This window comes from Ceratotherium simum, chromosome 17 (assembly GCF_057802395.1).
Source record: "Ceratotherium simum simum isolate JZ-2026a chromosome 17, ASM5780239v1, whole genome shotgun sequence".
Classification (NCBI taxonomy): domain Eukaryota; kingdom Metazoa; phylum Chordata; class Mammalia; order Perissodactyla; family Rhinocerotidae; genus Ceratotherium; species Ceratotherium simum.
In genome coordinates this window covers 58,798,123-58,822,349 of record NC_141916.1, presented here as the reverse complement: position 1 = coordinate 58,822,349, position 24,227 = coordinate 58,798,123, and the positions used below count along the sequence as shown (strand labels likewise).

Genomic DNA, 24,227 nt, shown 5'->3' with positions numbered 1-24,227 from the left:
ATATTGTATTTGCAATTCAAATATTTAGGTCTATGACCACAAAAATCTTTCACCATCACTTCAGCTGACTGTACACTTTTAAGGAAAAGATATTTGGATATCTATGTTAGAAAGCATTGCTCATAAAATTAAAAATTGATAAATTGGACTTCATCAAAATTAAAATTTTTTGCTTATCAAAAGTGATCATTATAGGGCCGGCCCTGTGGCTTGGTGGTTAAGTGCGCGCGCTGCGATGCTGGCGGCCCGGGTTCGGATCCCGGGTGCGCATCGAGGCACCACTTCTCTGTCCATCCTGAGGCCGAGTCCCACATACAGCAACTAGAAGGGTGTGCAGCTGTGACATACAACTATCTACTGGGGCTTTGGGGGCAAAAAATAAATAAAATCTTTAAAAAAAAAAAAAAAAGTGACCATTATAAAAATAAATTGGTAAGCCACATACTGGGAGAAATGGTAACTGTCAAAGGACTTGTATACGAATATACTAACAACTCCTATAACTCACAAATAAAAAACAAACCAATGTTTTAAAAATGGGTGAAAGACTTAGATTCTTCAAAAAGGAAGATATATAACTAGCCAATAAGCAAATGAAAAAGTGACCAATATCAATTGTAATTAGGGAAATGAAAATTAAAACCAGAATGAGATACTACTACACACCCACTGGAATAGCTAAAATTTAAACTAATGCCAGTATTGGTAAGGATGTGAAACAACCAGAACGTGAAATTATACCAACACTCTGGAATTGGCCTGGTAGTTTCTCATAAAGTTAAACATGCACCTACTCTATGACCAAGCAATTCCACTCCTAGATATTTCCCCAAAAGAAATGAAAACGTCCACAAACACAGCTGTATAAAAATGTTTATAGCAGCTTTATTCATAAGAGGCAAAAACTGGAAACAACCGCATCAACAGAAGAATGGATAAACTGATTATGCAATATCCATACAATGAAAACTACTCAATATTAAAAAGTGACTACAGATACACGCAACGACATGAATAAATGTAAAAAACAACATGCTGAACAAAAGAAGCTACACATAATAGAGTATAGACTTTATGATTCTTTTTATATGAAGTTCTAGAACAGGCAAAACTAATCTAAGGTGAGAGGAATTAGAACACTATTGTTAAGGGGCAGGGAAGATATTGACTGGAATGGGATGCAAGGGAACTTTACGGGATGATGGAAATGTTCCATATCTTGATAAAACAGTGGATTACACAGGTGTTGGCATTTGTCAAAACTCACGGAACTATGATGCTTAAGATCTGTGTATTTCACCGTATGTAAACTATATCTCTACAAAAAACGACTATTAAAAGAGAAAAAGTAAAACAAAGAGAAAAACAAACAAACATTCAAACCAATTTCTTAACAAGTAGGAACAACTTCCCTTAAAAGAAGATAATTTAGTTGATTTTGAAGAACGCTTCCAATTCTAACATGCTTTGTAGTACCCTCTATCACCTAATTCAATTGTTAACTTGCAATCTTAAAAAAGTAAGAGAAGAAAGCAGAAGCTTGGGGTTATAAACTCATTCAAACATATGACAAAGTAAGGAAATCACTGTCAACAATTTGCCTTATTTGCTTCAGATCAATCTCTCTCTCACTATTGTTTGTTTAAAATTCACATAAATGATGTCATTTGCACATGGTTCTCTTTGCAACTTGTTTTTCCTACTCAACATAAGGTCTTTGAGAACGTAAACTGGTGCAGTCACTATGGAAAACAGCATGGCGGTTCCTCAAAAAATTAAAAATACAGCTACCATATGATCCAGCAATTTCATTTCTGGGTATTTATCCAAAGAAAACAAAAACATTAACTCAAAAAGATATACGCACCCCTATATTCACTGCAGCATTATTTACAATAGCCAAGATATGAAAACAACCTAAATGTCCATCAATGGATGAATGGATGAAGAAAATGTAACAAATATATATACATACACACATACACATACACACAACAGAAACTTCGGCCATAAAAAGAATGAAATCTTTCCATATACAACAACATGGATGGACCTTGAGGGCATTATGCTAAGTGAAATAAGTCAGACAGAGAAAGACAAATACCATATGATCTCACTTATATGTGGAATCTAAAAAAAACCAAAAAACAAAAAATACATATACACACACACACAATATACATATACATATACATACCCACATAAACACATACACACACAATTATAATTGCAAATAGGGATAAAAGCTGCAAATTCAAGGTAGTAAGAGAATACATAACAAAAAGACCTGAACCACCTTGGGAGGTTCAGGGAAAGTTTACCCAAGAAAGTGATTAGGGGGCTGAATGAGATTTGAGGAATGAATTAACTTCTGTTAGCTATTTAACGACATGAAGAGACATAAAGACATGAAGAGAGGACAACTTATGTGAAGACCCTGAGGAAGGAGGGTGTATGGCACATTTGAGGAATTAAGGAGACTGAAGCACAAATGACTTTAAGGAAGTGTGGCAAGAGTTTTAATGGACTTTAAGTGTAGTAGGAAGCCACTGAAAACTTTTGAGCAGAATATTATCACCCCCATCATCATTACTAATATTTATCAAGTGCTTACCACATGCCAGGCACACATTACCTCACTTAACTCTTACAACAATCACATGAAGTAAGAATTACTATAACCATTTTACAGATGAGGAAACTAAGGTTTGGAGAGACTTAGCAACTTGCCCAAGGTCACATAACTAGTGAGTGGGGAGCCAGAATTCAAACATCACGTGCATTTTTAAAATCTAAAACTGACTGCAATGTTGCTGCACATTAGGGCAAAAGAGAAAGACCTGGAGAAAATGAGAGACTGTTCCAACAATCTAAGCTAACAATGCTGATGATTGAACTAAGATAATGGTAGTAGTGGTGGAAAAATGGATGGGCTTAGTGAAATACTTAAGACAAAAAACATCACCAAGATTTGATGGCAAGGTGGGAAATGAGGGAATCAAGGAACATTCTGAAGTTTCTGACTTAAACATCCTAGATAAGTGTGTGGTGCCATAAACAAAAACGGGAAAAAATAAGAAGGACCAGAATTGAGGAGAGATCATGAGATGAATTTTAGGTGCCTTTGAGATGTTGAGAAAATGTTTCAAGTGAGCAATTAATTGGCTATGTGGGTCTGGAGCTTGGAGGAATGATATGAGCTAAAGATATAAATGCGGAGGCTCTGATACACAGATGTTAACTGAAGCCACTCATAATAAGTGAATGAGCCTCTCTAGGAAAAGAAAATAGAGTAGGAGGAGACAGTCATAGGATTGATCCTACATTAAATGGCAGGTACACTATGAGAGGCTGGCAAAGGAGACAAGAGAAGCAGTCAGGGAACTGGACGGAAATCACGAAAAAACAGTGTCACAGAAATTAAAAGCAATAAGACCCTTTCTCTAGGTTAAGGGGAGAACACAGACCAAGAAAGATTTGGCTCTGGGTTCAATTCCTGGTTCCATCAGGTTAACTTCATTTTTAGCAAAGTGATTTAAATACTCTGAGCCTTAATTTATTAATCTATGCTATATATATATATATATATATGAATGAAACTTAACCTGCAGGGTTATTATAATAATTAGCAATAATATAGAGAGACAGCACCTATTACATTGTAAATAATCAATAAACGGTAGTCACTGTTGTTGCTGCTGTTTGTAAAACCAAAAGGTTTGCTTAGTAGCTTTTCGAATCAGGCTCTGTAAAGCCCTAGGGGTTCCGGAGCGCATCTTCAGGGAATGCCTGGCAGGCCAATACTGGGGGACCTGGACTCCCCAGGCCTGTCTCAATTAGAACAACTCTGCCTTCTTTTTTATTTTATGTCTTAAAATAAGTTTTGTTTATATACCAGAATAAAATTTGTCTGAAAAAAGGGGTCTGCAGCTTTTTAAAAAAATTTTTGAAAAACCCCTGACTGGATCATCTCAATAGTCCCTTCAAATCATTTAGATTATAGCTTATAATTCTTCACCAAAGTAAAATATATGAGAAATAAGAACAAAACAACCCATCTGATAACATAATCCCCAAGATGAACTTACAATTTATAAAAATTACTTTAGAATAATGGTTACGAATCAATTAGCTCTGTTTATCTACTGAAAAATGGAACTCTTCTTCAAAAAGTACAAGAGAAAATTAGAAGCTAGAGACAAAACACATGGCCCACATCATCTATAAATGTTTAAAATACATACACACACTTATAATGGAATCATTGTATAATATGCCACAGCACAGAAAACTGAAAGTAACCCATTTATTACCACAAATTTGTCCAAGAGAGGAATGTCCTTATCAACACTGTATTTCTTTACTTACCAGTATAAGCACAAATAAACCAATCAACCTTTCAGAAGTCATTTTCTTTCATGCCAAATCTTCCAAATCCAGTTCTCATGTTCCTCATTATTATTAAGTGAGCTGTTAAAATGAAGACAACTATTGATCGACCATCAGCTCCTATTTAATTGCTCAAAATTTCCTTCATACACTATGTCATAAGAATCTAGAGAACAATTCAAGCACACAATTTTAAAGTAAATAAAAAGAAAGATATAATTAAAGCCTTTAAAATCTACAGCCTGTCTTATTATTGGCTGATTGATCTGCCTCTGAAAATTCTCACTAGCAAATACTATTGTTTAAGAGAACCAACAATATTATTTAAGAATGTAAATTCCAAAATTGTAGTTAAAAAAGGATATTACACAATACATATTTGATTATGTCCTAAATGAAAAAGACAGCCAGCGGCTGGGACACAAAATCTGAGAGGCTCTGTAAAACCTTTGTCCCATTTTAAGACCAACTACTAGGATGTCTGTGCCACAGAGTTTCAAGCTAAGTGTTCCTGAGAATTTTCAGCTGCACTAGAGGGGCAACTGCTCAAGAGACTAAAACTGAAGAGTATGTGGGATAATTACCACAAAGAGGACCAGACACAATGATGACATGAAAAATAATTAACTAAACAATTGCATAAGAAAGGGATATTAAAAGAAAGTTTTTAAAGGTACTAATTTCAATGAGAAAAGGGTGGTGAGATTTTTTTGATGCTCTACTTAGCATTTTCCTTCACGTAGGCATATCAAAAAGAAAACTACAAGTAATCTGAATATTAACCAACCTTATTTTTATTTTTTTTAATTTCCAAAGGCTATTTTTTAGTCTCTGAATGTTTCTTTTTTTTTTTTGAGAAGATCAGCCCAGAGCTAACATCCATGCCAATCCTCCTCTTTTTGCTGAGGAAGACCTGTTCTGAGCTAATATCTATTGCCAATCCTCCTCCTTTTTCTAGTTGTATGTCATAGTTGCACATCCTTCTAGTTGCTGTATGTGGGACTCCACCTCAGCATGGCCAGAGAAGCGGTGCATCAGTGTGCGCCTGGGATCCGAACCCGGGTCGCCAGTAGCAGAGTGGCTACTTAACCGCACACTACTTAGCATGCACTTAACCACTAAGCCACGGGGCCGGCACCCCAACCTTATTTTTTTCATTAACCTTATTAACCAACCTTATTTTTCATGAAAAAGAAATCCGTATGTTATTTTAATGCAGCTTAACTCTTTTCTTCACTGTTCACACAGTTGCAATCTTAAGCAAAAATAGTTGAATATGAGACTATGGTGCTTCAATAGCAGTAATGACACTGGCCCTAGTGCAATTAACCCTTTATCCTTAAAGACAAAAATAATAAGAAATATCAATAAACACCAAACTGCAGGAGTAACAGCAGCTCAGTTATCTTCCTTTAAGCATTTGAGTAAAGAAATTTATTAGAGTTAGCCACAAAGCCACCAACTACAACAAAATATTTAGGAGGAGGAAAGATCTGAAAAGAAAAGCTAATGATATGTTAAAGACCTGAGTTAATAAAACCTAGAACAGTACTTCCTTTCCTCACTCAAGCAATTTTAAATCCTTAGTTTCCTTCATTATAGCTGCACTATAAAAAAAAGAAAAAGCATATAGCTATACATATGCATTAGTAAGGGGAAACTGCCCACTCAGTGAAAAATACTTAATATCTCAGCTTTATAATATTTAAAACTCATTGTGTTAGCAATTTTAAATTTTGTTGTTGCTGTTGATAAAACGAATAGTTTGTGGTATAACATTCAGACACACTGGGGTGAACGCCTCAGCAGTGATGGGAGACTGTCACACAGAAAGAAACTGATAAAACGCAAATATATTAAGAAAAATGGCACACAAGTTTCTCACTGTAGGAAAAGGGAATTACAAATATAGAAAGTAAAAAAAAAAAAAAAACTAGAAATGAATCCTGTGGTGTTGGACTGGAATTGAAAGTATCAGTGTGAACTCACGGTTTTCAATACAGAGAGATAAATATATTATAATATGTGTGTAAATGTATATGTATAAGTATGAATATTCCTGCGAGCGTGCGCGCACACACACACACGCACAGATATTTCCTAGCTCTGTCCACTGAGAGGGACCGGGAGCAGAAAATCTCAATAGCAATGAGCACATCTGAAGTTCAGATCTTGGTTTCTAAACATTTTCCACAGAAAGGAACCAAGCCTCCTTAAAAAAGTAGCTGATTCCAGGCTGAGGCACGGAAAGCACAAGGTGAGTCTCGAATCTTCTATTAGGCCTGAAAGAAGAAATCAAAGAATAATGGGAAGATGTCAAATAGACACAGGAACAAGATTGAATGGGCTCCAACTGGCCAATTCTGGGAGAAACTGAGGATCAAAATGAATAATGATGGTTATACACAACCAACTGAAAAAAACAGGAACCCATAAATCCACATAGATAGAAATAAATTGATAGTTTGATGAGAACTGTGATATTTATTTAGTCTCAAAGTATCTCCTCACAAAATATTTATTAATTACAAAGGGAAAGAGCAACTGCACACGGAGATGCCTGACAGACATGACCTTAATCAACAGATCAAAGAGATTGTCATTAGTAATGGGACAAATCAAAATCATGTGTCACGTGACAGGATGCAATGACAAGAATAAAGCATAACTTCGGTGATATTCTTTCCAATAACACACCACCTGAATATATCATAAGGAAACATAAGACAAATTCAAACTGAAGTAGAGCCCATAAAATTACTGGTCTGTAATCTTTAAAGTATCAAGGTCCTGAAAGACTGAGAAACTGTCCTAGATTGAAAGAGACATGCAACTTGTGACTCTGAACTGAGGCTTTTTCTATAAAGATCATTATTAGGACTACTGATGAAATTTGAACAGTCTGAAGTTTAGATGATAGTACTGTATTAATATTCTGAATTTGATAGTTGGATTATGGTTATATAGGAAGAGGTCTTTGTTTGTGGACCTTTTCTCTAAGTTTGAGATTGCATTTTTTTAATTACTCAAAAAATATGATGGGAAAAAAATTTCACTCAAAGTAGAAAAAAAACCTTACAAGTTACACAGTAGTAACCTTGACAAAAAATGTGCGTGACAAATGAAGTAAACTATAAAACTTTGCTGGAAAATGTAACAAGGTTTCAATCAACAGACAAATAAGCCATACTTGAAAATATTTCCAAAATAGTTTGTAGGTTTGACACAACACTGATTGTGGTTGAGTTAGAAAAAATGTTTCCAAAGTTCATTTGGAATTTATTCAGTAAGCCAAAAAATATTTATTGAGTGTTTACCACACGTCAGGCACTAGAGATACAGTAGTAAGCAACAAAAACAAGATACCATCGTGGAACTGATATTCCAATGAAAGAGACAGTAAACAAAACGCTCAGCATGTTATTTACTGATTGTTAACACTGATTAACGCTACTGAAGAAATAGGATAATAAGGCAGATGAAGAGCAGGCTGTTCTACTTTAGATACAGTGGTTAGGGAAGGTCCCTTTGAAGAAGTAACATATAAGCTGAGACCTGAGGCAGCTGGCACATAAGAAGAGCGGGGTGAAAATACGTGGCAGCACATAAGAATAAAGAGTTGAGAATGGCAAAAATAATCATAGTTGAAGGAAACTGTTTTCAATGCCAAACCAGCCATTAATACAAATTATAAAACTGTAATAATCAAATCAATGTAGTGCTGGAAAAAGAATATGAACAAATAAATCAATGGAAGAGGTCTTACAATAATGAAGCACTTAATAAAGAAAAAGGAAATGCCACAAACCTACAGAAAAGGGACTGATCTTCACCACACACCGTTTAGAAAGCTTTTCAATTATTAGGAAAACATCAAAATAAATATGTTCTTCTCACACAAAATTATAAAATAAACTCCAGGCAAATTAAAGAACTAAAAGAAAATATAGACATATTTAATGATATGCAGACAGAGAAGGGCTTTCTAAACAAAAAAGAAATGTAAGAAATTATAAAGAAAAGTGTGGTGCATTTTACTGCTTAGAACAGTGTATATCAAAAAATAAAAACTAGAGAGTGACGTCAGCGTCATGGCAGAGTGAGCTTTCCCCCTTAGACTCACCCACTCTAAGATACAACAAAAAGGACATTCATAAACCAACAGAGGACATTCAGACAACACAAAAGACATCTCAGAGACCCACACACCCTTACATCGGAAAGTGGAGGTGCTGGTACCCCCAGAGGAAGTGGAGGGAGGTAAGGAGAACTCCGTCCTTCCCCAAGGACAGTAACCCTGGGACCAGGACCACGCAGCTCTCTGAGAGAGGTGGGAGGGGTGGACCTCCACAGGAAAACTCGCACTTTGTAAGTTCTCTCACAACCCGTGGGAAATACCCATATGGAGGGGACTGACCTGTTGCAGGAGTGTCTGCACCAAGCTACCACCCCAGGAGAGTAGATAGCGAGGGAAGAACAAGAAGCCCCTGGGATCGGGCAGATGGAAGAAAGACACCTCCCCCTGCCCAGAGCACCAGCACAGCCAGTCAGTCAGAGTGCCTGCAGATCATGGCAGGCTCAGAATACACGGCCCTTGGCCCCCACCCAGTGATGGCAGGTGGAAGCCGCACCCAGATATTTTCAGAATGAGGAAAAATAAGCCCACACCCTCAAGCACTATGCAAAAATATATTAAATCTTGAGACCAGAAGGAAAATGACAAGCACCCAGATATCAATCCTTAAGGCACAGAAATTTATAACCTAAACGACAGATAATTCAAAATAGCTATCATAAAAAAGCTCAATTAACTACAAGAAAACACAGATAGACAATTCAATGAAATCAGGAACCTTTTCACAAAAGAAACTGAAACTATAAAGGAAAACCAATCAGAAATGTTGGAGATGAAAAATACAATGGAGGAGATAAAGAAAAACCTGGAATCTTTAAAGAACAGAGCTGACAATATGGAGGAAAGAATTAGCAGTACTGAGGCTAGGAATGCAGAAATGCTCCAGATGGAGGAGGAAAGAGAATTAAGACTAAAAAGAATTCAGGAAATTCTTCGAGAAATATCCAATTCAATTAGGAAATGCAACATAAGGATTATAGGTATTCCAGAGGGAGAAGAGAGGGAAAAAGGAGCAGAGAGCTTGCTCAAAGAAATAATAGCTGAGAACTTCCCAAACCTGGGGAAGAAGCGGGAAATACAAGTGAATGAAATCAACAGATCTCCTAAATATATCAACACGAAAAGACCCTCTCCAAGACATATAGTAGTAAAGCTGGCAAAAATCAATAATAAAGAAAAAACATAAAGGGCACCAAGGCAAAAGCAAATAACGTACAAAGAAAGTCATATCAGGCTCTCAGCTGATTTCTCGGCAGCAAGTTTACAGGCTAGGCAAGAGCGGAATGATATATTCAAAATTCTGAAAGACAAAAACTTTTAGCCAGGAATACTCTATCCAGTGAAAATATCCTTCAGATATGATGGAGAAATAATAGCTATCCCAGATAAACAAAAGCTAAGGGAGTTCATTGCCACAAGACCCCCACTATAAGAAATGTTCAAGGCCTTCATGCCTGAAATAAAAAAAGAGAAAAGGGATACAAAGCTTTGACCAAGGAGAAAAATAGGTAGACAAAATCAGAAAAATTGCAGCTCTCTATCAGAATGTTAACAAACACTTAATTATAACACCAAAGATTAAGGGAAGGAAAACACCAAAAATAAATATAATCTCATCACTTTAAACACAAAACTCACAACACAAGATGGAATAAGTTGTAACAAAAAAAACTTAGAAGGGGAAGAGGAAACGGATGGAATCGACCTAGTCTAAGAAAATGAGAGACCATGAGAAAATGGACCATCTCATTTACGAGATTTTTTTATACAACCTCATGGTAACCACCAAACAAATAATCAGAACAGAGGCACATACGATAAATAAAGAGAAAACTAAGAAAACCATCATACAGAACGACCAAACTGAATTGGTAGTCTGAAACACACAGGACAAGAAACAAAGGAAATGAAAAGAACCGGAAAATGAGCGATAAAGTAGCAACACTAAGGGCTCATATATGGATAATCACTGCAAATTTAAATGGATTGAGGGGCCGGCCCTGTGGAGTAGCGGTTAAATGTGCGCTCCGCTGCTGGCGGCCCGGGTTCGATCCTGGCCGCGCACCCTGGCACCGCTTGTCAGGCTATGCTGTGGCGGCGTCCCATATAAAGTGGAAGAAGATTGTCACAGATGTTAGCCCAGGGCCAATCTTCCTAAGCAAAAAGAGGAGGATTGGAGCGGATGTTAGCTCAGGGCTGATCTTCACATACATACATACATAAATAAACGGATTGAATTCTCCAATGAAAAGACACAGAGTGGCGGGATGGATTAAAAAACAAGATCCAACAATATGCTGCCTCCAGGAAACAGATCTCAGCTCTAAAGACAAACACAGGCTCAGAGTGAAAGGATGGAAGACAATACTCCAAGCTAATGGCAAACAAAAGAAAGCAGATGTTGGGGCCAGCCTGGTGGCGCAAGCGGTTGAGTGCGCGCGTTACGCTGCGGCGGCCCAGGGTTCGCCGGTTCGGATCCCGGGCACGCACTGACACACCGCTTGGCAAGCCATGCTGTGGCGGTGTCCAATATAAAGTGGAGGAAGATGGGCACGGATGTTAACCCAGGGCCAGTCTTCCTCAGCAAAAAGAGGAGGATTGGCAGATGTTAGCTCAGGGCCGATCTTCCTCACAAAAAAAAAAAAAAAAGCAGGTGTTGCCATACTTAGACAAAGTAGACTTCAAGATAAAACAGGTAATAAGAGACAAAGAGGGGAAATACATAATGATAAAAGGGACACTCCACCAAGAAGACATATCACTTATGAATATATATGCAACCAACACAGGAGCACCAAAGTACATAAAGCAACTATTAACAAACCTAAAAGGAAATCTTGACAATAACACAATCATAGAAAGGGATCTTAACACCAAACTTACATGAATGGATAGATCATGCAGACAGAAAGTCAATAAGGAAATAGTGGACTTAAACGAAAAACGAGACGAGATGGACATAATAGATATATAGAGAGGACCCTATCCAAACACACCAGATTACACATTCTTCTCAAGCACACATGGAACATTCTCAAGTGTAGACCATATGTTGGGAAACAAGGCAAGCGTCTATAAATTTAACAAGATTGAAATCATAACAAGCATCTTCTCCAAACATAATGCTATGAAACTAGAAATCAACGACAAGAAAGAAACTGGGAAAGGGACGAAGATGTTGAGACTGAACAACATGCTACTGAACAACCAATGGATCATTGAAGAAATTAAAGGAGAGATCAAAAAATATCTAGAGACAAATGAAAATGAAAATACACCACACCAACTCATACGGGATGCAGTAAAAGTGGCCCTGAGAGGGAAACTCATAGCAATACAGGCTCACCTTAACAAACAAGAAAAAGCCCAAATAAGCAACCTTAAGCTACACCTAACAGAATTAGAAAAAGAAGAACACACAAAGCCCAAAGTCAGCAGAAGGAGGGAAATAATAAAAATTAGAGCAGAAATAAATGAAATTGAAACCAAAAAAACATTAGAAAGGATCAATGAAACAAAGAGCAAGAGAGAAGGCTCAAATAAATAAACTCAGAAATGAAAGAGGAGAAATTACAATGGATACCACAGAAATACAAAGAATTATAGGAGAATATTATGAAAAACCATATGCCAACAAATTGGACAATCTAGAAGAAATGGATTCTTAGACTCATACAACATCCCAAAACTGAATCAAGAAGAAATAAAGAATCTAAATAGACCAATCACAAGTAAAGAGGGTGAAACAATAATCAAAATCCCCCCAAAAAATAAAAGTCCAGGACCAGATGGCTTCTCTGGAGAATTTTACCAAACATTCAAAGAAGATGTAATACCCATCCTTCTCAAACTATTCCAAAAAATAGAGGAAGATGGAACACTTCCTAACACATTCTACGAAGCCAACATCACCCTGATATGAAAACCATACAAGGACAATATTAAGAAGGAAAACTACAGACTAATACCCCTGATGAACATAGATGCAAAAATCCTCAACAAACTATTGGCAAACTGAATACAGCAGTACATTAAAAAGATCATACACCATGATCAAGTGGGATTTATACCAGGGACACAGGGATGGTTCAACATTCACCAGTCAATGAATGTGATATACCACATTAACAGAACAAGGAACAAAAACCACATGATCATCTCAATAGATGCAGAGAAAGCATGTGACAAGATCCAACATCCATTTATGATAAAAACTCTCAATAAAATGGGCATATAAGGAAAGTACCTCAACATAATAAAGGCCACATACAACAAACACACAGCCAACATCATACTCAACAGGGAAAAACTGAAAGCCACTCCTCTGAGAACAGGAGCAATACAAGGGTGCTCACTCTCACCACTCTTATTCAACATAGTACTGGAGGTTGTGGCCAGAGCAATTAGGCAAGAAAAAGGAAAACAAGGAATTCAAATAGGCAATGAAGAAAGTGAAATTCTTGCTGTTTGCAGACATAATTTTATATATAGAAAACCCCAAAGAATCCACCAGAAAACTATTAGAAATAATCAACAACTACAGCAAAGTTGCAGGGTACAAAATCAACTTACAAAAATCAGTTGCATTTACACACTCTATTAACGAACTAACAGAAAGAGAACTCGAGGAGACAATCCCATTTACAATCCCAATAAAAAGAATAAAATATCTAGGAATATATTTAACCAAGAAGGTGAAAAACCTATACAAGGAAAACTATAAGACTTTATTGAAAGAAATCAATGATGACATAAAGAAATGGAAAGATATCTCATGCACATGGATTGGAAGAATAAATACTGTTAAAATGTCCATACCACCTAAAGCAATCTACAGATTCCATGCAATCCCAATCAGAATCCCAAGGACATTCTTCACAGAAATAGAACAAAGAATACCAAAATTCATATGGGGCAACAAAAGACCCCAAATAGCTAAAGCAATCCTAAGAAAAAAGAACAAAGCTGGAGGCATCTCAATCCCTGACTTCTAAATATACTACAAGGCTAATAATTTAAACAGCATGGTACTGGTACAAAAACAGACACACAGATCAATGGAACAGAATTGAAAGCCCAGAAATAAAACCACACATATACGGACAGCTAATCTTCGACAAAGGAATTAAGAACATACAATGGAGAAAGGAAAGTGTCTTCAATAAACGGTGTTGGGAAAACTGGACAGCCACATGCAAAAGAATGAAAGTAGACCATTTTCTTTTGCCATACACAAAAATTAACTCAAAATGGATCAAAGACTTGAAGGTAAGACCTGAAACTATAAAACTCCTGGAAGAAAACATAGGCAGTACACTCTTTGACACTGGTCATAGAGGGATCTTTTCAAATTCCATGTCTACTCGGACAAGGGAAACAAAAGAAAAAATAAACAAGTTGGACTTCCTCAGACTAAATAGCTTCTGCAAGGCAAATGAAACCACAATCAAAACAAAAAGACAACCCACCAGCTGAGAGAGATATTTGCAAATCATATATCTGACAAGGGGTTAATCTCCACAATACATAAAGAACTCACACAACTGAACAACAAAAAAACAAACAACCCAATCAAAAGATGGGCAGAGGATATGAACAGACATTATTCCAAGGAAGACAGACAGATGGCCAATAGGCACAGGAAAAGATGTTCAACATTACCAATCATCAGGGAAATGCAAATCAAAACAACTCTAATATATCACCTTACACCCGTTAGAATGGCTATAACCACCAAGATAAAAAATAACAAATGTTGGAGAGGCTGTGGAGAAAATGCAACCCTCATTCACTGCTGGCGGGAATGCAAACTGGTGTAGCCTCTATGGAAAACAATATGGAAAGTCCTCAAAAAATTAAAAATAGAAAGCTATCCAGCTATCCCACTACTGGGCATTTACCCAAAGATCCTGAAATCAATAATCCAAAGGAGGTTATGCATCCCTATGTTCACTACAGCATTATTCACTATAGCCAAGAAGTGTAAGCAACCCAAGTGTCCCTCAACTGATGACTGGATAAAGAAGATATAGTATATATATATGTGTATACATATTTATAAATAAATATATATACATATACACAATGGAATACTACTCAGCCATAAAAAAGACAAAACCGTCCCATTTGCAACAACATGGATGGACCTGGAGGGTATTATGTTAAGTGAAATAAGCCAGACAGAGACAGACAAACATCACATGATTTCACTCATATGTGGAAGATAAACTAACACATGGACAGAGAGAACAGTTTGGTGGTTACCAGGGGGAAGGGGGTTGGGGAGTGGGCACAAGGGGTGAAGCGACACATTTATATGGTGACTGACAAACAATAATGTACAATTAAAATTTCAGAATGTTATAAACTATTATGACATCAACAAAAAAAAAACTAAAGAGCAAATTACAAATACTAAAAATTATTTACAGCAAATGTGAAAGAATTTTATCCTCACTATATAAAAAGCCCATATAAGTCAATGAAATACTAAGACCTTCCTCTCCCCAAGAAAAATTAACAATAGGAATACACAATTCACAGCTAATACACAAACATCCAATAAACACATGAAAATGTAAACAAAGACATGCAAATTAAAGCAAGATAATACTTTTTTAACCCATAAACAGGCAAAAGATTTTTTTTTCCAGGCAAAACATTTTTAAACATTCTATTAACAGGTAAGGTGAGACAGGCATTCTTACACATTGCTGATGATCACCTAAAGAGGTCCAATCTTTCTACAAAACAATGTGTCGATAGGTATATTCATCTCTTTTATCTTATAAGCACAATTGTGCCACCCTCAGGAGGCAGAGGCTATCTTTTAGCAATGGTGCTTTTCTCTCCAAATATAACATAGACAATACAGTAATATGCAGAATCATTTTTGTAACATTTTCTCATTACAAAGTAACAAATATATGTTAAACATTTTAAGAATATATAAATTTATATGGGAAAAACTCTCCTGTAATTCCTTTGATCCTCTTTGATTGATATATTCAATTTTTTAGCACTCTATCATAGGAAAATAATCAGAAATGTGAAAACGTATTAACAAAGATGGCCACAACAGTATTACATATGACAAAAATCTGAAAAATCCTAAATGTCTAACAATAAAAGAATGGCTAAAAGTATGACAACTTTATGTAGTCATTTAAAATAATGTTTCTAAAGAATATTTACTAACATGGGGAAATGTTCATCTCATATTAAATTTTGAACAGTAATACAGGAGTGATGTCAGCATCATGGCGGAGTGAGCTTTCCCGTAAACTCTTCGCCCAATAAGATACAACAAAAGGAACAGTCACAGACCAACAACAGACTCCTAGACAGTGAAAAGCAAGATCAGAAAGATCCACACTGCCGCACATCTGAGAGTGGAACAGGCTGGGCCACTGGAGAAAGTGAAGAGAGGTAAGGAGAACTCCTCTCCCTCCCCATCTGATCCCAGTCCGCGTGGCTCCCAGAGAGGGGGGAGGGGCGGCCCTCTGCGGGGAAACCGTAGCTCTTCAACATCTGAGCACCCCAGGAGAGCGGATAACGAGGGGCGATCAAGAAGCCCCCCACGCCAGGGACCCAGCAGGCAAAAGAGAGAGCCCACCCCCTGCAATCCGGACACCGCAGCTCAGCCAACCACACCAGACCAAGTGGCTGGCGGATCACAGCGAACAGCCAGGGCAGAGCGCAGGGGGCTCAGATTACACAGCCCTTTACACCCATGCAGTGGCGGCGGGTGGAAATTGCAACCAGATATTCCCAGGATGAGGAAAAACAAAGCCAATACACGAACCACAATGCAAAGGTACATGAAATGACCAGACCAGAAGGAAAATGACAAGCACCCAAAAACCAACCCTGAAGACACAGAGATCCATAACCTAAACGACAGAGATTTCAAAAGAGCTATCATAAAAAACCTCAATGACACACGAGACAACACAGACAAACAATTCAATGAGATTAGGAGTTTCTTCACAAAAGAGATTGAAATCATAAAGAAAAACCAATCAGTACTGATGGAGATGAAGAACACAATGGAGGAGACAGATAAAGGAGAATCTGGATCTTTAAAGAACAGAGCTGACAATATGGAGGAAAGAATTAGCATTATAGAGGATAGGAATACAGATATGCTCCAGATGGAAGAGGAGAGAGAAGTAAGACTAAAAAGAAATGAAGAAAGTCTACGAGAAATATCTGACTCTATTAGGAAATGTAACATAAGAATTATAGGTATTCCTGAGAGAGAAGACAGGGAAAGAGGAAGAGAGAGCCTATTCAAGGAAATAATAGCTGAGAACTTCCAAAATCTGGGGAAGGAGCAGGAAATACCAGTTAAGTGAAGCCAATAGGTCACCTAAATACGTCAACAGGCAAAGGCCCACTCCACGACATGTAGTGGTAAGGCTAGCCAGAGTCAATGACAAAGAAACAATATTAAGGGCAGCTAGACAAAAACAAAAAATAATGTACAAAGGAACTCCCATCAGGCTCTCAGCAGATTTCTCAACAGAAACTTTACTGGCAAGGAGAGACTGGAATGATATATTCAAAATACTTAAAAACTCTCAGCCAAGAATACTCTATCCAGCAAAAATATCCTTCAAATACGATGGAGAAATAGTAACTTTCCCAGATAAACAAAAGCTAAGGGAGTTCATGGCCAGGAGACCTCCACGACAAGAAATACTCAAGAAAGCCCTCAGGCCTGAAAAAAGAAAAGAAAGGGAATACAAAGCTCGGAGCAAGGAGAAAAACAGGTAGACAAAATCAGAAAAATAGTAGATCTTTACCAGAATAGGTTAGCAACCACTTAAATACCAAAATCAAAGATCAAAGAAAGGAATTCACCAAAAATAAATATAACCTCATCACTGTAAACACACACCCACAACACAAGATAGAATAAGGTATAACAAGAACGACTTAGAAGGGGAAGAGGAAAGTGACTGAATTGACTTAGTATTAGGAAATAAGAGGCCATCAGATAATGCACTATCTCATACACAAGATATTTTTTACAAACCTCAAGGTAACCACTAAACAAATAATCAAAACAAAATCACATATGATAGACAAAGAGAAAAACTAGAAGAGTCATAAAGACAGAAGAACCAAACTGAATTGGCAGTCCAAAACAAATGGGACAAGAAACAAAGGAAATGCAAAAGAACCGGAAAATAAGTGACAAAACAGCAACATTAAGCCCTCATATATCAATAATTACCCTAAATGTAAATGGATTGAACTCTCCAATCAAAAGATACAGAGTGGCAGGATGGATTAAAAAGCAAGACCCAACAATATGCCGCCTCCAGGAAACACATCTCAGCTCTAAAGACAAACATAGGCACAGAGTGAAAGGATGGAAGACAATACTCCAAGCTAATGGCAAACAAAAGAAAGTAGGTGTTACCATACTCATATCAGACAAAGTAGACTTCAAGATAAAACAGGTTAAGAGAGACAAAGAAGGGAAATATATAAGGATAAAAGGGACACTCCACCAAGAAGACATATCACTTATAAATATATATGCCCCCAACATGGTGCACCAATGTACATAAAGCAACTATTAACAAACCAAAAAGGAGACATTAACAACAAAACAATAATAGCAGGGGATCCTAATACCCCACTTACATCAATGGATAAATCATCCAGACAAAAAGTCAATAAAGAAATAGTGGACTTAAATGAAAAACTGGACGAGATGGACCTAGTAGATATATACAGAGCACTCCATCCAAAAACAGGTGACTACACATTCTTCTCAAGTGCACATGGAACATTCTCAAGGATAGACCATATGTTGGGAAACAAAGCAAGCCTCAATAAATTGAAGAAGATTGAAATCATAACAAGCATCTTTTCAGACCATATTGCTACGAAACTGGAAATCAACCAAGAAAAAAAAACTGGGAACATGACAAAAATGTGGAGATTAAACAATATGCTACTGAACAACCAATGGATCACTGAGGAAATTAAAGGAGAAATCAAAAACTATCCAGAAACAAATGAAAATGAAAATATGCCATACCAAACCATAGGGGATGCAGCAAAAGCAGGCCTGAGAGGGAAACTCATAGCAATACAAGCCCACCTTAACAAACAAGAAAAAGCCCAAATAAGCAACCTTAAATTACACCTAACAGATCTAGAAAAAGAAGAACAAACAAAGCCCAAAGTCAGCAGGAGAGAAATAATAAGAATCACAGCAGAAATAAATGAAATTGAGACCAAAAAAACAGTAGAAAGGATTAATGAAACAAAGAGTTGGTTCTTTGAGAAGATAAACAAAATTGACAAACCCTTAGCCAGACTTACTAAGAAAAAAAGAGAAAAGGCTCAAGTAAATAAAATTAGAAATGAAAGAGGAGAAATTACAAGGGATACCATGGAAATACAAAGGATTATAAGAGAATACTATGAGAAATTATATGCCAAAAAATTGGACAATCTAGAAGAAATGGATAAATTCTTAGACTCATACAACTTCCCAAAACTGAACCAAGAAGAAATGGAGAATCTAAATAGACCAATCACAAGTAAAGAGATTGAAATAGTAATCAAAAACCTCCCCAAAAATAAAAGTCCAGGACCAGATGGCTTCTCTGGTTAATTTTACCACACATTCAAAGAAGATTTAATACCCATCCTTCTCAAACTATTCCAAAAAATAGAGGAAGATAGAACACTTCCTAAATCATTCTATGAGGCCAACATCACCCTGATACCAAACCCAGACAAGGACAATACAAAGAAGGAAGATTACAGGCCAATATTGCTGATGAACATAGATGCAAAAATCCTCAACAAAACATTGGCAAACTGAATACAGCAATACATTAAAAAGATCATACACCATGACCAAGTGGGATTTATACCAGAGACAGAGGGATGGTTCAACCTCTGCACATCAATCAACGTGATACATCACATCAACAAAACAAAGAATAAAAACCACATGGTCATCTCAATAGACGCAGAGAAGGCATCTGACAAGATACAACATCCATCTATGATAAAAACTCTCAACAAAATGGGTATAGAAGGAAAGTACCTCAACATAATAAAGGCTATTTATGACAAACCCACAGCCAACATCATACTCAACAGGCAAAGACTGAAAGCCATTCCTTTGAGAACAGCAATGAGGCAGGGCTGCCCACTCTCACCACTCCTATTCAACATAGTACTGGAGGTTTTGGTCAAAGCAATTAGGCAAGAAAAAGGAATAAAAGGAATCCAAATAGGCAACGAAGAAGTAAAACTCTCACTATTTGCAGATGAGATGATTTTATATATAGAAAACCCTAAAGAATCCGTTGGAAAACTATTAGACATAATCAACAACTACAGCAAAGTCGCAGGGTACAAAATCAATCTACAAAAATCAGTTGCTTTTCTGTATGCTAATAACAAACTAACAGAAAGAGAGCTCAAAAAGATAATACCATTTACAATTGCATCAAAAAGAATAAAATATGAAGGAATAAATCTTACCAAGGAGCTGAAAGACCTATACAATGAAAACTACAAGACATTATTGAAAGAAATCGATGATGACATAAAGAAATGGAAAGACATCCCATGCACATGGATTGGAAGAATAAACATAGTTAAAATGTCTATGTTACCTAAAGCAATCTACAGATTCAATGCAATCCCAATCAGAATCCCAATGACATTCTTCATGGAAATAGAAAAAGAATACTAAAATTCATATGGGGCAACAAAAGACTCCAAATAGCTAAAGCAATCCTAAGAAAAAAGAAGAAAGCTGGAGGCATCTCAATCCCTGCCTTCAAAACATACTACAAAGCAACAGTAATCAAAACAGCATGGTACTGGTACAAAAACAGACACACAGATCAATGGAACAGAATTGAAAGTCCAGAAATAAAACCACACATATACGGACAGCTAATTTTCAACAAAGGAGCTAAGAACATACAATGGAGACAGGAAAGTCTCTTCAATAAATGGTGTTGGGAAAACTGGACAGCCACATGCAAAAGAATGAAAGTGGACCATCTGCTATCGCCATTCACAAAAATCAACTCAAAATGGATCAAAGACCTGAATGTGAGACCTGAAACTATAAAACTCATAGAAGAAAATATAGGCAACACACTATTTGACATTGGTCATAAAGGAACCTTTTTGGATGACGTGCCTACCCAGACTAGGGAAACTAAAGAAAAAATAAGCAAGTCGGACTTTATCAGATTAAAGAGATCCTACAAGACAAACAAACCAGAACTGCATGATTCTGAACAGACAACCCACCAGCTGGGAGAAAATATTTGCAAAACATATATCTGACAAGGGGTTAATCTCCATAATATATAAAGAACTCACACAACTGAACAACAAAAAAACAAACAACCCAATCAAAAAATGGGCAGAGGAAATGAACAGACAATTCTCCAAAGAAGATATACAGATGGCCAATAGGCACATGAAAAGATGTTCAACATCACTAATTATCAGGGAAATGCAAATCAAAACAACACTAAGATATGACCTCACACCTGTTAGAATGGCTATAATCACCAAGACAAAAAACAACAAATGTTGGAGAGGATGTGGAGAAACAGGAACCTTCATACACAGCTGGTGGGAATGCAAACTGGTGCAGCCTCTATGGAAAACGGTATGGAGATTCCTCAAAGAATTAAAAATAGAAATACCCTATGATCCAGCTATCCCACTATTGGGAATCTATCCAACGATCCTGAAATCAACGCTCCAAAGAGACTTATGCACCCCTATGTTCACTGCAGCATTATTCACTATAGCCAAGAAGGGGAAGCAACCTAAGTGTCCCTCGACTGACGATTGGATCAAGAAGACGTGGTATATATATACAACGGAATACTACTCAGCCATAAAAAAAGACAAAATCATCCCATTCGCAACAACATGGATGGGCCTGGAGGGTATTATTTTAAGTGAAATAAGCCAGAAAGAGAAAGACAAACACTGTGTGATCTCACTCATATGTGGATTATAAACCAACACATGGACAGAGAAAACAGTATTGTGGTTACCAGGGGCAATGGAGGTAAGGGGTGGGCACAAGGGGTGAAGGGAGACATATATATGGCGATAGACAAACAAAAATGTACAACCCAAAATTTCACAATGTTATAAATTATTAAAACATCAATAAAAAAAAATTTGCTCCTCAACATACCTTCAGTTGTAGAAAATCCAAAAAAAAAAAAAAAAAGTAATACAAAGACTGTGTGTGTTTACACTCACATAGACAAAAGACACAAGTATAATCTCAACTGTGTATGTCTATGACATTCAATTACAAGAGAATTTTTTCTTCCTACAAATGTTTATGTATTCTTAAAATGTTTTACTGTATGTATTTATTAACATATGTATTTAGCATATGTATTTACCGTACGTATTAATGTATTTACCGTACGTATTAATATATTGTAATGAGAAAAAAATGTTATAAAAATGACTCTACAAATTACCATATTATCTACTCTGTGTTTGGAGAGAAAAGCAACATTCCTAAAATACAGTGTCTGCTTTCTGAAGACAACAAAATTGTGCTGTATAAAATAAAAGAGACTGAATACAATACTCTTCTTAAACAATACGCAAATCAATATTCTTAACAGTACTACTCTGATAATATGCCCTTCCACGTACTCCAAAGTCAGTCTCTTGGGAGTAAAGTTAGTCTCCAGTCAAGAAACTCTGATTACAACCACATGAACATTTAGTAAACTATTTGTTTACTACAGTTGTACAGTTAGTACACTAAACCTAGGAAACTTGCTGACCCTTCAAATATTCACTAACGAGGGACATTTAAAAGCTATTAAGCAATAGTTTTCCTTGAGATTTGGCCTATATGTAAAATCTGCCAGATATCAACATCCTTTCCCCACCCAGTGTCATCAAAGTTCTAATCAAGTTCAAAGTTCACGTAAGTATAAAACTTAGGCAGCAAATAACCTGAAATCAATAAATATATAAATATGAATATATTGCTTCATTAGGCAATATAAATGTAATCTCTAGACACAAGAGAAACTCGCATTTAAGCAATACACACAGAGTTTACAGACAGACAGTAACAAAGAAACTGTAAAATCATCTTATGCTCTAACAAAGCACTAGTAACAGTTTATGCCTATCATTCAGAGACTCTAAGGTCACTGTTTGACATTTGGAACAAGACTATAACAGGATCTTTGAAATCAAAATTTCAAGCTGACACTACCAGCTATGGCGATTACTCTAAAAACAGCAGCTGAAATGGAACACAATGAAAGTGGCCAACTCCAAAAGACACACATACAGTCTTGTTTTGCAATAAAGTGTGTTTTTATATTATGAATTAGCTCATACATGATCATGGTAAATAGAGGACTATCATTACATCAAAGTTATGTTGGTTCATAAGCAATTTTTCCTAGGCAAAGGAATAACAAAGGGCAGAAGTAGAATTACAGCCTTCAGTAGGAAGGGAAAATGCCCTCAGCTTGGCTGCTACATAAACAGGAATCCTTCCAGCTATTTTAGGAAAATTAAAAGTGAGCACCTGCAGCAGGGCTCCCTCCTACAGGAGCACACCTCTAAGCATTCTGTTCAAGGCACGTTGCATGTCCTCTTGCGCTCAGAGATCCACTTCCATCTGCATTGTCTCAGCAAGCCAAGCAAGCGTTTCTGCTCAATTATTTTTATGAGTTTTCAGTATCTGCTGGAGCAGTCTCCAGTCACAATGCCCTGCTACCCTGGGGCTATCCAAGTTATCTCCTGAGGTACCATTTATCATTTCTGTTAACTGTCCTGGTTATAAAGTTGCACATATTTTAAGCAGTCTCCCCCAAACCCTAACTTTCCTATAGTGAAATTTTATACAACTCGATGGTCTCCATGTAATAGAAGAAACACCCACATTTAACACTAGTGACTTTTTTTTTTATAATTTTATTTTTATTTATTTTCCCCCCAAAGCCCCAGCAGATAGTTGTATGTCATAGTTACACATCCTTCCAGTTGCTGTATGTGGGACGCGGCCTCAGCATGGCCAGAGAAGCGGTGCCTCGGTGCGCGCCAGGGATCCGAACCCTGGCCGCCAGCATCGGAGTGCGCGCACTTAACCACTAAGCCACGGGGCCGGCCCGTAACACTAGTGACTTTTCAAGCTGACTAGCTATAAAATGAGTTGTAAAATTAATTTAGCAATTGACAATCAACATTTTTTTCAGTAAAACAATAAAATTTAAAATATCTAAATACATCTCCCATAGAAAGAGCAAATGTTTTTTCAAGAAAGTTATGTTTTATATATTATATAACATAATATATATATTTCTACAATGGGTTATGATCAAAAAAGTGCTTAGTTTATGCCAAATTAAAATATATATTGCTGAAATAATTCAAAACATTAGCTGTCACTAAATGGCTTAAGAATAAATATTAATGTTAACTATTAAATGTTATTAAGAGTCCTCATAAAAATTACCACCAGTTTTTAAATTCAAAGTGCTACTGAAAGAGGCAAACCATTCATATAATGTGTTCAATGGACCAGTCATACCTAAAACATCAACATCTGACAAACCCAAAAAGACTATATTTAACCATGATTTAGAACTAGGTACCAAAAAAAAAAAAGGAAATAGACATAGACTATCAAAAA

At 36.7% G+C, this 24,227-nt stretch overlaps 1 protein-coding gene across 14 annotated transcripts in view; it reads right to left on the bottom strand.

Annotated features, from left to right (window-relative positions):
• ERC1 (ELKS/RAB6-interacting/CAST family member 1) overlaps positions 1-24,227 on the bottom strand; it is a 567,884-nt gene that overhangs the window by 478,815 nt on the left and 64,842 nt on the right. Inside the window, exon 1 of one of the 14 annotated variants that reach the window (XM_087442958.1) lies at positions 4,369-4,425. The exons of the other annotated variants lie outside the window; for them this stretch is intronic. Coding sequence (XP_087299084.1) covers positions 4,369-4,410 — 42 coding nt within the window. The 5' untranslated portion in view covers positions 4,411-4,425. Of the gene's footprint in view, positions 1-4,368; positions 4,426-24,227 lie in introns of those variants that run through there. 14 annotated transcript variants of the gene reach the window in all.